The following is an 11,889-nucleotide window of genomic DNA, read 5'->3' on the forward strand; positions in this document are numbered from 1 at the left end:
GTATACATATTCTTATTCTTATTTGAGTGACGTTTCATGTAATAATCTCTTAATCTATGTCTACTTATTAAAAATGCTTCCCTTTTAATAATATAGATGTAATTTTTTTTGATATCAATATATTTGATTTGCCAGAAAAAAATTATAATGGATAAGTAAGTAATCATGAATAACCGTTAATAAATATAATTTAAAAAGTGAAGGTAATATTGTTCACTCAAAAATAAGAAATAGATACCAAAATCAAAATGATATAAACATTTGAAGAATTCTTTAAAGTAATTATCATAAATAGAAAATACAGATGCAAAAAATTGGTATCAACTCGATCACTATTTATTATGTCAAAACAAAAAGTCTCTATTAATTGATTATATCGACCATTTATTTTTGTTGGATTGGCAAATTGTCAACGTCAAGAATTAGTTGTTCTTCTTACTAAAATTAATTATTACATTTGACTTTTCTTGTTATAATCCAAATCCAGAACGTAACAGATACCTTTCAATTATCTTGTTCTTTTCACTGTACAGATTGTAGTTATTACAGTTAGAGATACTAGGATCTCTAATCTTTTTTTTTTTTTTTTTTGTCAACGATCTCTTAATCTGTTTTGTAAGGAAATTAGGCTTTAATTGATACTATTTAAACATTTTTTTTCTTCCCATGAATATGTCCGCTTGTAAAGGAAGAAGAATCGTTACGTTATAAGGATCACATCATCACAATCAAAGATAGAAGAATAATAAAAAATTCTTATCTTTTTTTTTATCCGATCATGAATGTGAGAGACGATGAAAAAACTCCGGCGGAGACTCACGGCGGAGCAGAAAAGAACGAACCACCGGGAGATAAAAAATGGCGATTTAATTCTCCTCTGGCTCAAGTGACTTTAATGGGATTCGTCTGTTTCTGTTGTCCAGGAATGTTCAACGCTCTCTCCGGCATGGGAGGCGGTGGTCAAGTAGATCCAACCGCCGCTAACAACGCTAACACCGCCGTTTACACCGCTTTCACCGTTTTCGGGGTTTTAGGCGGCGCGTTTTACAACGTCCTCGGTCCACGGCTCACGTTAGCCGCTGGTTGTTCGACTTACGTTCTCTACGCCGGATCTTTCCTCTACTACAACCATCACCACCACCAAGCTTTCGCTATCGTCGCCGGAGCTTTACTCGGCTGCGGCGCTGGACTTTTATGGGCCGGGGAAGGAGCTGTGATGACGTCATACCCTCCGCCGCATCGGAAAGGTACTTACATCGCTTTGTTCTGGAGCATCTTCAATCTCGGCGGCGTCATCGGCGGGTTAATCCCGTTTATCCTAAACTACAACCGTAGCTCCGCCGCATCTGTCAACGACTCGACGTACATAGCCTTCATGTGTTTCATGTTCGCCGGCGTTCTCCTCTCGTTCGGAATCCTCCCGGCGAACTCTGTTATCCGTAACGACGGATCCAAATGCTCCGCCGTGAAATACTCCCGTCCGTCGACGGAAGCAGCCGCCGTCCTCCGGCTATTCCTCGATCGGAAAATGCTCCTCATCGTCCCAGCGGCTTGGGCTAGCAACTTCTTCTACAGCTACCAATTCAATAATGTGAATGGACTTCTCTTTAACTTAAGAACCAGAGGATTCAACAACGTCTTCTATTGGGGAGCTCAAATGGTTGGTTCTATTGCGATAGGTTACGTGATGGACTTCAGCTTTAAAAGCCGGAGAGCTCGAGGATTCGCCGGAATATCATTAGTCGCGGTGGTCGGAACAGCGATATGGGGCGGAGGGTTAGCGAATCAGCACGGTTACTCGTTGAACAATCTACCGGAGAAGAAACTTGATTTTAAAGATTCAGGTGTCGAGTTCGCGGGACCGTTTGTGTTATATATGAGCTATGGATTGTTAGATGCCATGTATCAGAGTATGGTGTATTGGTTGATAGGAGCATTGGCTGATGATTCACAGACTTTGAGTAGATATAGTGGATTCTACAAAGGAGTGCAGAGTGCAGGAGCTGCAGTGGCTTGGCAAGTGGATACTCGTAAGGTTCCGTTAATGTCACAACTTATTGTTAATTGGTCACTCACTAGTGTAAGTTATCCACTACTGGTACTTCTTGTGTACTTGTATGTTAAAGACCAAGATAATAGTGATGATCATGATGATAGTGGTAATAAGGTTTAGATGGTGTAACTTTCGGTTTTTCTGTTTTTAGTGTAACTTGATTTCAATTATGGAGCTAGCAAACAAAGATTTGAGTCTGTGAAATGTCTCTAATTCATTTTTTGTCAACTGAAATGTCTCTATTCTTTCATGGTAATTGAGTGGTGCACGTAACTTTTGTTTGAGTCTGTTTTTTGATTAGTAGTGGCGTCGTAGAAGTCAGGTTGTCTAGAGATGAAAATAACAGAGCATACAAGTTGGCTTTATAAAATGCAATCTTCATTGTAAGGATGGTGTGTTACGCACCAGTCGCATCCTTATCGACCCGCAATTCCCATATTAACCTTTTCAGAATATGCACAAAGCTAAGGGATTAAAGACAGAAAAGTAAAACTTACCCTCAGATAATAAATTACAAAACTTGAAATGTATTAATGTGAAAAAACATTGTAGGCCTCTGTTACATGATCCGGTGTGCACTATTCAAAGTGGATAGATAATCTTGGGTAAATTGGGGCACGGCTCTGACCAACTAGAACTAGAAGACGACGAGTTGTGCACGGCTTTGACCAATCAACACACCGCTATCACTATATTTGTATCCTGTATACTACTATCTTTATACAGTTCTTGAATCTGGGATCAACATAAACAACACATAATTTTATCTAATCATCGGATTCCATGGAGACCAAACAGAGTATACCTCTCCTCACACCTTATAAGATGGGACCCTTCAATCTTTCTCACAGGTACCTCTATTGTCTTTGCCTCTTTCTGCTAAACCTTCCACTAGTCCATAGTGTTTGTCGATGATTTTTGCTGCCTGTAATCTTTGGAATGTAATCAGGGTTGTTCTGGCACCATTGACCAGATCAAGATCGTATGGTAATATTCCTCAGCCTCATGCCAAATTATATTACACGCAAAGAACAACACCTGGTGGTCTTCTTATTTCCGAATCTTGTGTAGTGTCCGAGACATCATTGGGGTATATATAACTCTTCTGGATTGTAATATTCTTAGCTTAGTTACAGTTCAAACTAAATCACTAGCTTCGTTTTAACATGTGAGCTTTGTTTTTGAAGTTATCCGAATATACCTGGAATATGGACCAGAGAGCAAGTGGAAGCATGGAAGCACATCGTGGATGCTGTTCATTCGAAAGGCGGCATCTTCTTCTGCCAGATTTGGCACGGTGGCAGGGTTTTTCACCAAGGTGTGCCACTAAGTGCCTTTCTCCTTGTTGCCACTAAATTGCTTGCTTTAAATTCCTTTTTCCTTGTATACTAATTTGCTCTGTTCTTTAGACCAGCCAAATGGAGAAGCTCCTGTCTCCTCTACGGACAAGCCATTGATGTGTAAGAACATGTATGGAGGTCAGTTTATGCCTCCAAGGCGGTTAAGGACTGAAGAGATTGCCGCCATAGTCAACGACTTTAGAATTGCTGCAAGAAATGCGATGGAAGCTGGTAAGCAAAGTCTTTGGATGTGTTTAGATGTAATCAGGGTAATGGAAGTGAAAGCTAATCAAGACACTTCACATATACAAGTACAGGCTTTGATGGAGTGGAGATCCACGGCGCACACGGTTACCTGATTGATCAGTTTCTGAAAGACAACGTGAATGACAGAAGTGACGAATACGGCGGGTCACTAGAGAACCGCTGTAGATTCGCTCTGGAAGTAATCGAAGCAGTGGTGAGCGAGATCGGTTCAGATCATGTAGGAGTCAGACTCTCGCCGTTCGCAGATTACATGGAGTCTGGAGACTCGAATCCAGAAGCATTAGGACTCTACTTGGCGCAAGCTATGAACACTCATGGAATCCTTTACTGTCACGTGGTTGAACCTAGAATGAAAACCCTTGAAGGAAGCTTCGAGTGCACGGAATCGCTTATGCCGATGAGAGATGCCTTCAAAGGCACGTTCATAGTGGCTGGAGGTTATTCTAGAGATGATGGGAACAAGGCCGTGGAAGAGGGAAGAACCGATCTGGTGGCTTATGGACGGACGTTCCTGGCGAATCCTGATCTGCCGAGGAGACTAGAACTCAATGCGCCGTTGAATAAGTACGACAGATCAACGTTCTACACTTCTGATCCTGTGGTAGGCTACACAGACTACCCTTTTCTCGAGACCACAGACACAACTTCTTAAGGGGTTTCTCGAAATGCATAATTTGGAAAACATAATTTGTCAAACACATAAGGCAAAGATTTGCTTCAAGACAGCTCGGACAGTATCCAACTCTTATAAGTTCTATCATTTCAAAAACGAATGATCTGAATATATCATCACACCATTATGGAACCAAACAAATGGGTTCCAAAATTTAGATTCAAATGGCAAATGCTACAAAGAGTATAAATAAAATTGGGGGTTTAAAATAAAATATACAGAGACTCAAGGTACTAACTTGTAAATTTTTGCAACTTTGGTGTAACGCGCTATTCCTATTTGTGTCACAATCCTTGCGACGGTTCCTGTCGCCGGGAAACAAACTGAGAAGATACTGCCAGAAATGGAAAACCCGAATCACAAGCACGCGGCGGATTCGTTTTCCAGCGAGGATTTTGTGTCACCGGTGAAGAAGGCGAAGAAGTCAGAGGAGACCGGATGTGATACATCGGATGAGAAGCTGGAGATTTCCGGCGGAGAAGAAGCCGCAGCCGCCCTTTCTGATAGCCCGAGCTGTGTAGCTGAAGAGAAGAATGAATTTATGGTTGAAGCTGATGTTGCTGAAGACAAAGGAGCTAGACATACAATGGAAGATGTTTCGGTGGTTTTGCCAGACGCTTCTTTGGATTTCCCAGGGAAACTAAGGTAAACCAAAAACAAGCTTTCAGTTGAATCTAGTGTAATAATAGGACACTTCAAGCCAGTTCTGTCTGTGGGACTTGGAATTGATCCTGTTCTTATTGGTGTTGCAAAGTTGTTTGAAGGCTTGATTTGGTTGGCAAAATCATTTTTTCCGCTTGTTTTGTGAACCTGTGGGTTTCGTTTCAAAACAAAACTAGACTCTGCTGTAATGATTTGCTTGTTATGAAGGTGTGCACATTTTGCCATTTATGATGGGCATGGAGGTCGTTTAGCAGCAGAGTTTGCTAAGAAGCATCTTCACCTTAACGTTCTTTCAGCTGGGTTACCACGTGAGTTGGTCTGTTTAACTTGGTTCAGATTATTAATTAATGTCTTTATCAAAAAGCAAGACTCTTTTGATGTTACTCTGTCGGTCTCACTTCACCTTCTTTTCTGTCAAAATGTTGGATTGCTTCCTCAGCTGGATGTCAAAGTTGCTAAAAAGGCCATTCTTGAAGGTATATAAGTTCACTTCATAACTTTTTTTCAAGCATTTTAGTTATTCCGTTTTGGTTATTGAGATCCACAGATTCTGAACTGTTAAAGCAACTTTGCTATCAGGTTTCCGGAAGACCGATGAATTGCTCCTGCAAGAAAGTGTTGCAGGTAATTTGTGTATGTTTGTAACAGGTTTTTTTCGCAGCTATAAGCTCTTCACCGAAGTGTCGAATATCTGAACTTTGGGTTTGGTGCAGGAGGATGGCTAGATGGCGCCACAGCAGTGTGCGTCTGGATACTTGATCAAAAGGTATTGACCGTTGGGATGACAGTGATGGTGTCGTTCCTCGTTTGGGATTGAATATTTTGACTCTGTTTTTTCATAGAGTTCATATAATTACTTAACCTTTTCTCCAGTATTCACACCCATTCACACTCATGCGTTTTAGGTTTTTATAGCCAATATTGGTGATGCTAAGGCTGTTTTGGCACGATCCCCTACTACCAACGAATCGGAGAGTCATACAGAAGCATGGATTCCACTCAAATCAATTGTTTTGACGAGAGAGCACAAAGCAATATATCCACAAGAGCGTTCTCGCATTCAAAAGGTTAGTCTTTGATTAGCCAGAGAGTGATTTCTTCGTAAATTTGCGTACACTATGGTCTGTTAATAACTTAGTTTGGATTTCACAGTCAGGTGGTGTTATAAGCTCAAATGGACGATTACAAGGACGTCTTGAGGTTTCTAGGGCTTTTGGTGATCGTCAATTCAAGAAGGTAATGATCCTTTGGCTTCCTACTTTCTCTTGGGCCCATAATCCTTGTGACATTTTAGCTCTTTCGTGCAAAATCCTTTCGACATGTTCTTGAACCTTGCTCTGTGTCATTTCGCAACTCCAGACATTAATCTTGTCTTGAATTTGTTAGTCATCCTGAAATCCTATGAGATATTAGCATCTAACACAAGTCATTAAATCCAGTTTGGCGTCACAGCAACTCCGGACATTCATGCATTTGAATTGACTGAAAGAGAAAACTTCATGATTCTTGGTTGCGATGGATTGTGGGAGGTAAGCTCTCCGTCAGTTCTCTATAAGAACATTGCATGTGTCTTTTATACTCAAAAAATTTGGTGCTTATATAATCTACACAATGCATCCGTTTTCAGGTGTTTGGACCAAGTGATGCTGTTGGGTTTGTTCAGAAACTTTTGAAGGTAAAAATACCTACAGTTGCCAAGTCACATTGTCCTAAGAATGCAAGGGAATTTAAATGAGAGATTTCTTAGATGCTAACAGCTATTATTTTGCAGGAGGGCTTGCCTGTAAGCATGATAAGTCGCCGTCTGGTAAAAGAAGCTGTTAAAGAACGTCGTTGCAAAGACAATTGCACAGCAATCGTGATAGTCTTCAAGCGCGGATGACTAAAGAAGAGCTTGACTGACCTGTGGCTCGGGGGCATCTCTTTTTTCTGGCTTGTATGAGATATATAAACTTTGTGTTGGTTAACTCTTGTTGAGCTGTCAATGGATCAATTAAAATTCTTGAGGCAATCAAACAGAGTTCTCTTTGTATTGCAAAAGATTTCCAGAACCAAAAGTAGTTATAAATCATAGACGGCATAGTACAGGTAGTTTACAATGAATAAACCCTATTGGACAACAAAATATTATCATTGTGAATTTAGGATCCCTCTGGTTTGTAATTATGCTAAAAAAATGAAAAGGAATAAATCGCCAGCTAACACAAGCAGCAGTAATTTGACAACTTAACAATGTTGTGGTCTCACGAGGCAAGAGTGCAAAACCAACAGTCTTATTGGAATTCAAGATCGAGTTTTCTCTTCAGATGGGATCTATCAGCACTACAAAATGAGCAAGGAGAAGAAGAAGCCATCAAAACACAATCAATCTAGAGACCGTAATAACAACTGACATTAGAACACATAGTGGGGGTGAAATGAGCAAGGAAAAGAAGAAGCCATCAAAACACAATCAATCTAGAGACCGTAATAACAACTGACATTAAAACACATAGTCGGGGTGAAATGACTTTGTTTTTACCTAGTGATAGTTGGCCGGTTTGGAGGTCGCTCAGCAAGGATGGTAAAATCTAATGACATGGGTGCTTGTTGATCCTTGTCAACATGAGACTTCAAACTATCAACCCTCCCACGCTCAGGCATCACTCTTCTAAGCTTACGTGGTGGTGATAACACTCTAATGGCCTCATGTTTACCGTCAGAGGATTGACCATCCAGCTTGCGAATTGGCTTTGGGAGCTTAGCCGGGTCGGTAGGAGCAGGTGCAGAAGTGAAGTACCTGAGAAAATGAAAACAAAGATGTGAGAGCAGAAAGCTATATTACTTTGCCTATAGATAGGTGGTGAACTTTATGCACCTGTGTTCTAGAGCCTGTTCAATGGAAATTCTAGCCTTTGGGTCATAGGTAAACATTTTGGACAACAAGTCGAGAGCATCATCACTCACTGCTGGAAATAAAGAACGCAGAGACGGTGCAGGGACAAATTGATACTCTACATAATCGGGAAGGTTTGTGACATCAGGCCACTGATCTGCTTTTGGTGTTCCAAAGGCAGCAAATATTTTGCTTAATTGATCGATATCACTGTTTCCCTACACAAAGGGAATTGAATAAGTAAGCATACCGAAAAATTATTGATAAAGAAGTAATTACGTAGTCTCAGAGTATAACATTCCAAAGAGATGATGATTGGACTAAGTTTTGATGTTAACCATGATTATTTGAGTAAGATTATTAACCTGAAGAAACGGTCTGCGTAACAAAAGTTCGGCGAATATGCAGCCAGCTGCCCAAACATCAACTGCAGCACCATACTGTTTTGCACCAAACAAAAGTTCCGGTGCTCTGTACCATCTAGCAAACACCTGTGCATCATCAGATGTATCAAGATATGAAGATATTGAAACAACAGAAAATAAGGTGCATTGCACGAATCTGGAAAGAAAGCTCTCACGAATTCTATAGTAATCTTAGGTGTTCAAAGGGAAACAAAATGGCAGAAATGTTACAATATGGCAACTCAAACAGTCTCACGAATTCTATAGTGATCTGCTACATCATGAAATTTGAGTTGAGACTGTTTAATACATGTAACATTTTTTGTATTATCGACAGGTGAAGCATAAATCCAGTAAAAGCATCAAGAAATTTCATCATTGCAGAGATTAGTATACAACAAGAAAACTCAAAAGAGTTTTGAAGACTTCAATCTTTCTCAATTGATCCACAGAATTACAGGTAAAAACTACCTTGATCACTTCATATATGATTAATATCCTACGAGTGAGTGTTACCATTCAATAAGATTATAGTACACCAAAAGATAAAATGGCAGTACGGAAAAAGAATACCTGATGAGTAAATTTACGATTTGGGCTACCAAATATACGAGCTAACCCAAAATCTGCAAGCTTCAGCTGTCCATCGACTCCTATTAACAAGTTATTAGGCTTCATATCCCTGAACTCAAACGACACATTAATCAATACCAAACCAAGAAGCATTACAAAAACAAAAAAGCAAGGTCTTTAATAAAAAAAAAACAAGTAACCTGTGCAAAACCCATTTATCGTGGCAATAAGCAAGTCCTTTAAACGTCATAAGTAGGTAAGATTTGATGTCGGCGGGTGAAAGGAAAATGTTGGAATCGCGGATGACAGCTTCAAGATCAGTCTCCATGAACTCAAAAACAAGATGCAAGTTCTCCTTGTGAGGAAACGCATCAATCAGAAGAATTATATGTGGATGCTTTAGCTCTTTGAGCATTTTGATTTCTCTGAGAGCTGTAATATTTACACCTTCCCTTTGTTTACCTAGCCTTATCTTCTTTATTGCTACAGTTTGTCCCGTCTGCCAAAAAAGTCACATTCAGAAGTCTCAGAACTAAAACCTACACGATTCTCAAAATTGAAAACCCAATAAATTGGTACTACCGACAGATCTTAAACCCTAATTTTCAAACAAAATTCGAAGGAAAAAAAAAATGTGACCTTAGTATCAGTGGCTTTGAAGACGACTCCATAGGTACCTTGCCCAAGAACCTCTTGTTTGAGATACCTATCAGCAACTTTCTTTGGCTGCTCCATCTCCGTCATTTTCATAATATCCCACAACCCACACTAATCGAACCCCTCTCTTCCTTTTCACGTTAAAATCACTCGATTCACTTCGATTGCTTTCTGAAATTCAAACAAAATTGGGTAAAATCGACGATGAGACGGACATGGAGGAAATTAGGGTTTCGACGTTGAGGAGCTCCGGCTCCGGTGGGGACAAAATAGCCGTTGGCGCGTTTGCAGACGCAATCGAATCGAGGGAAACAAACAAATAAAGAAGAAAAAAAAAATTGGAAAAAAAAACAAAAAGGAAACAAAACTCTCCGGTCCGAGCACTTACACGACATCGTTTCGAACATACAATGTCTTACTAACCCGGTCCGAGCCAAATCAGAAACCGATTCGGTTTTTTACATTGTCTACTAAAGCATCCGGTTTTTGAACATCGTCTATAAATATCATTTACAGTAGAAGAAGCTCTTGAGAGTTGAGGAGAAGAAGAAGAAGAAGAAGAGAGTGTAGTGTCTATGAGGAAGCAATGCGGCGACAACGACACCAGAAAGCTGTACCGCCACTTCTTCCTCGAGCAACTGCTATTTCTTCATCGATGTAATACCAAATGAAGAAAGGGTCTTTATTACTCGGCTCTTCCTCGGCGTCTTTCTTTCCCAAACTGATCTCTAGAGGATCTAAAGGTCCAATCTTTATGCGTATCTGTTCGAAGATGAAAGCTAAGATCCGATTCTTCCATGAAAACCTTCCTTCGAATGTCAATGCTCCTAATGGACCAAGATACACCCCATTCTCTATTCTCTTTCCCTGTTTCAAGAATCAAATAACACAATGTTTTGTTACTACTTCCACAATGATGTCGGCCTTCAGGACTTAAAAAGTGCCTCAAACCAAAACTTTAATAATCAGACCCTAAAGCAGTTCTAAGCTGTAGCCTTGGAAAAACTCGTGAAAGATGCCAAATCGAAAACGAGAATGACAAGCATACATGAATATATTAACAATATATGTAAGTGGTCCAATTATGTGCTAGAACCAGTTTAGAGACTTACCGCAGCATCAAATCTTTGAACAGCGGTTAGAGGGAAGTAACGACCTTTCTCCAGTTTCTTCTGTATATATTTATATAAAGGTCCCAAGTGAGTGATTTGAAAAGATCAAGACTACAGCGTTTTAACAAGAAAAAGGCCAATATGATTTTCTAATGGACCTCGGCTGTGAAGATGAGCATCCATGTTCGTCCAGGGGATTCGGTTCCACCAAGTGTTTCGAGGAATTCTGATGGATCAAGTTTAGCCTTTTCAATAGCAGAAAAAGCAGCTAAAATCTCATCTGCTGCAACTTTCCGAGTTTTTGCAGCGGTTTTTAACACACTCACGCTCTCCAGTACTTCCTGCATTTTGACAAATAAACTCTGAATCTAGAGAAGAGAACCCATAAGAGAGTCTTGCATTTGATAAAAAATAACTCCTACTATTCATGTAACTTCCATTCAATTCAACCAAAATTGCACAACTCGTATAAACCTAAGGTTCCATGAAACTCTATCTCCTAAAAGTAAACTCATAACACTTATCCAAGAGTCCCATGTTATTAATTTGACCAGAAAACTTCTATAAGCTTACTACTCCTCAGCTGGTAGTGCAAAACAACAGGAAATTCTCAGTAGGAGACTCAGTTATTTATGAAACGACTCTTCATCTGTCTACGATATCTTAAAAAACAAATCGAAATGAAGAAAGTGTGTGTACTTTGCTAGGGATTTGATCTTTTGCCGGCGGAGCAATCTCGTTCCTACCATCGATCGTGGCTTTCACCAAATGTAATCTCTCGCCACGACTAAAGAAGAGAGAAGAAGATGGGGACGAAACCCACGAAGCTAGTGAGACCATCATCGATTCTTCTCTAATAGGCTCCTCACTTTTTTCCCCAAATCATTCTTTTTTCTTCCACAATTCTACTGAGAAAAGAGAAAAACAAAAAAAAACAAAAACACGTTCTATTGTAATCCACAAGTTTTTATTTGGCTGGGAGAGTGGGAGGAGGGGCTTTCAATTAAATTTATTCGTGTCGACCGTTCTTTCTCTCAATATTACCGGACCGAATCCTTATGCAATTCAATTTTGTGCAAGTTTTAATAAAAATCAATGTAACTGATTCAATTCAGTTAGGCAATTCAACGTAACGAAAACCTTTGGACGTTATTAACAGATTCAATCCTATTCGGTTTATACCAATGAACTTTGGATGCACACAGAGGTTATTATGGATTTGAGCTGACCAAACCAAGACATTGCATCATCAGTCAGGTCGTATATAGAGCA

At 39.9% G+C, this 11,889-nt stretch overlaps 5 protein-coding genes across 5 annotated transcripts; 3 read left to right on the plus strand and 2 right to left on the minus strand.

Moving 5' to 3' along the window:
• Positions 1-674: 674 nt before the first annotated feature.
• Positions 675-4,429, plus strand: LOC104756136 (putative 12-oxophytodienoate reductase-like protein 2A). The gene is made up of 5 exons (XM_019239534.2): positions 675-2,904; positions 3,003-3,143; positions 3,241-3,371; positions 3,463-3,624; positions 3,711-4,429. The coding sequence occupies exons 1-5, from the start codon at positions 2,837-2,839 to the stop codon at positions 4,310-4,312; spliced, it is 1,104 nt and encodes a 367-aa protein (XP_019095079.1). The 5' UTR covers positions 675-2,836; the 3' UTR covers positions 4,313-4,429.
• LOC104756134 (UNC93-like protein 1) lies at positions 779-2,257 on the plus strand. The gene has a single exon (XM_010478662.3). It carries the CDS (start codon positions 779-781, stop codon positions 2,171-2,173), a length of 1,395 nt encoding a protein of 464 aa, XP_010476964.2. The 3' UTR covers positions 2,174-2,257.
• A 128-nt stretch (positions 4,430-4,557) lies between the features above and the next one.
• On the plus strand, positions 4,558-7,036 carry LOC104756139 (putative protein phosphatase 2C 8). The gene is made up of 10 exons (XM_010478665.3): positions 4,558-4,978; positions 5,204-5,312; positions 5,436-5,472; positions 5,576-5,620; positions 5,710-5,762; positions 5,902-6,063; positions 6,149-6,232; positions 6,436-6,525; positions 6,624-6,671; positions 6,768-7,036. The coding sequence occupies exons 1-10, from the start codon at positions 4,677-4,679 to the stop codon at positions 6,876-6,878; spliced, it is 1,041 nt and encodes a 346-aa protein (XP_010476967.1). The 5' UTR covers positions 4,558-4,676; the 3' UTR covers positions 6,879-7,036.
• Positions 7,037-7,038: 2 nt separating this feature from the next.
• Positions 7,039-9,760, minus strand: CDKD1;3 (cyclin-dependent kinase D1;3). Its single transcript, XM_010478664.3, has 7 exons — positions 9,488-9,760; positions 9,049-9,347; positions 8,849-8,957; positions 8,237-8,362; positions 7,854-8,089; positions 7,518-7,775; positions 7,039-7,318 (listed from the first exon to the last, which is right to left on the minus strand). The coding sequence occupies exons 1-7, from the start codon at positions 9,596-9,598 to the stop codon at positions 7,270-7,272; spliced, it is 1,188 nt and encodes a 395-aa protein (XP_010476966.1). The 5' UTR covers positions 9,599-9,760; the 3' UTR covers positions 7,039-7,269.
• Positions 9,761-9,902: 142 nt separating this feature from the next.
• LOC104756140 (microbial collagenase) lies at positions 9,903-11,768 on the minus strand. Its single transcript, XM_010478666.3, has 4 exons — positions 11,317-11,768; positions 10,776-10,958; positions 10,618-10,677; positions 9,903-10,372 (listed from the first exon to the last, which is right to left on the minus strand). Exons 1-4 carry the CDS (start codon positions 11,458-11,460, stop codon positions 10,079-10,081), a joined length of 681 nt encoding a protein of 226 aa, XP_010476968.1. The 5' UTR covers positions 11,461-11,768; the 3' UTR covers positions 9,903-10,078.
• Between the last annotated feature and the right edge of the window lie 121 nt (positions 11,769-11,889).

Source organism: Camelina sativa, chromosome 17 (assembly GCF_030686135.1).
Source record: "Camelina sativa cultivar CO46 ecotype springtype chromosome 17, ASM3068613v1".
Lineage (NCBI taxonomy): Eukaryota > Viridiplantae > Streptophyta > Magnoliopsida > Brassicales > Brassicaceae > Camelina > Camelina sativa.

What these genes read in the sequence shown, in the direction of transcription:
- LOC104756134 (XM_010478662.3), top strand. Translation starts at nt 779, where the DNA reads ATGAATGTGAGAGACGATGAAAAAACTCCGGCGGAGACTCACGGCGGA.
- LOC104756140 (XM_010478666.3), bottom strand. Translation starts at nt 11,460, where the DNA reads ATGATGGTCTCACTAGCTTCGTGGGTTTCGTCCCCATCTTCTTCTCTC. An exon ending in TGCTCATCTTCACAGCCGAG is followed by an intron (nt 10,678 to 10,775) that starts GTCCATTAGAAA and finishes AAATATATACAG; the next exon opens with AAGAAACTGGAGAAAGGTCG. An exon ending in TTCAAAGATTTGATGCTGCG is followed by an intron (nt 10,373 to 10,617) that starts GTAAGTCTCTAA and finishes TTCTTGAAACAG; the next exon opens with GGAAAGAGAATAGAGAATGG.
- LOC104756136 (XM_019239534.2), top strand. Translation starts at nt 2,837, where the DNA reads ATGGAGACCAAACAGAGTATACCTCTCCTCACACCTTATAAGATGGGA. An exon ending in GTGTCCGAGACATCATTGGG is followed by an intron (nt 3,144 to 3,240) that starts GTATATATAACT and finishes TTGTTTTTGAAG; the next exon opens with TTATCCGAATATACCTGGAA. An exon ending in AAGAAATGCGATGGAAGCTG is followed by an intron (nt 3,625 to 3,710) that starts GTAAGCAAAGTC and finishes ATACAAGTACAG; the next exon opens with GCTTTGATGGAGTGGAGATC.
- LOC104756139 (XM_010478665.3), top strand. Translation starts at nt 4,677, where the DNA reads ATGGAAAACCCGAATCACAAGCACGCGGCGGATTCGTTTTCCAGCGAG. An exon ending in GTGATCGTCAATTCAAGAAG is followed by an intron (nt 6,233 to 6,435) that starts GTAATGATCCTT and finishes CATTAAATCCAG; the next exon opens with TTTGGCGTCACAGCAACTCC. An exon ending in TTGTTCAGAAACTTTTGAAG is followed by an intron (nt 6,672 to 6,767) that starts GTAAAAATACCT and finishes ATTATTTTGCAG; the next exon opens with GAGGGCTTGCCTGTAAGCAT.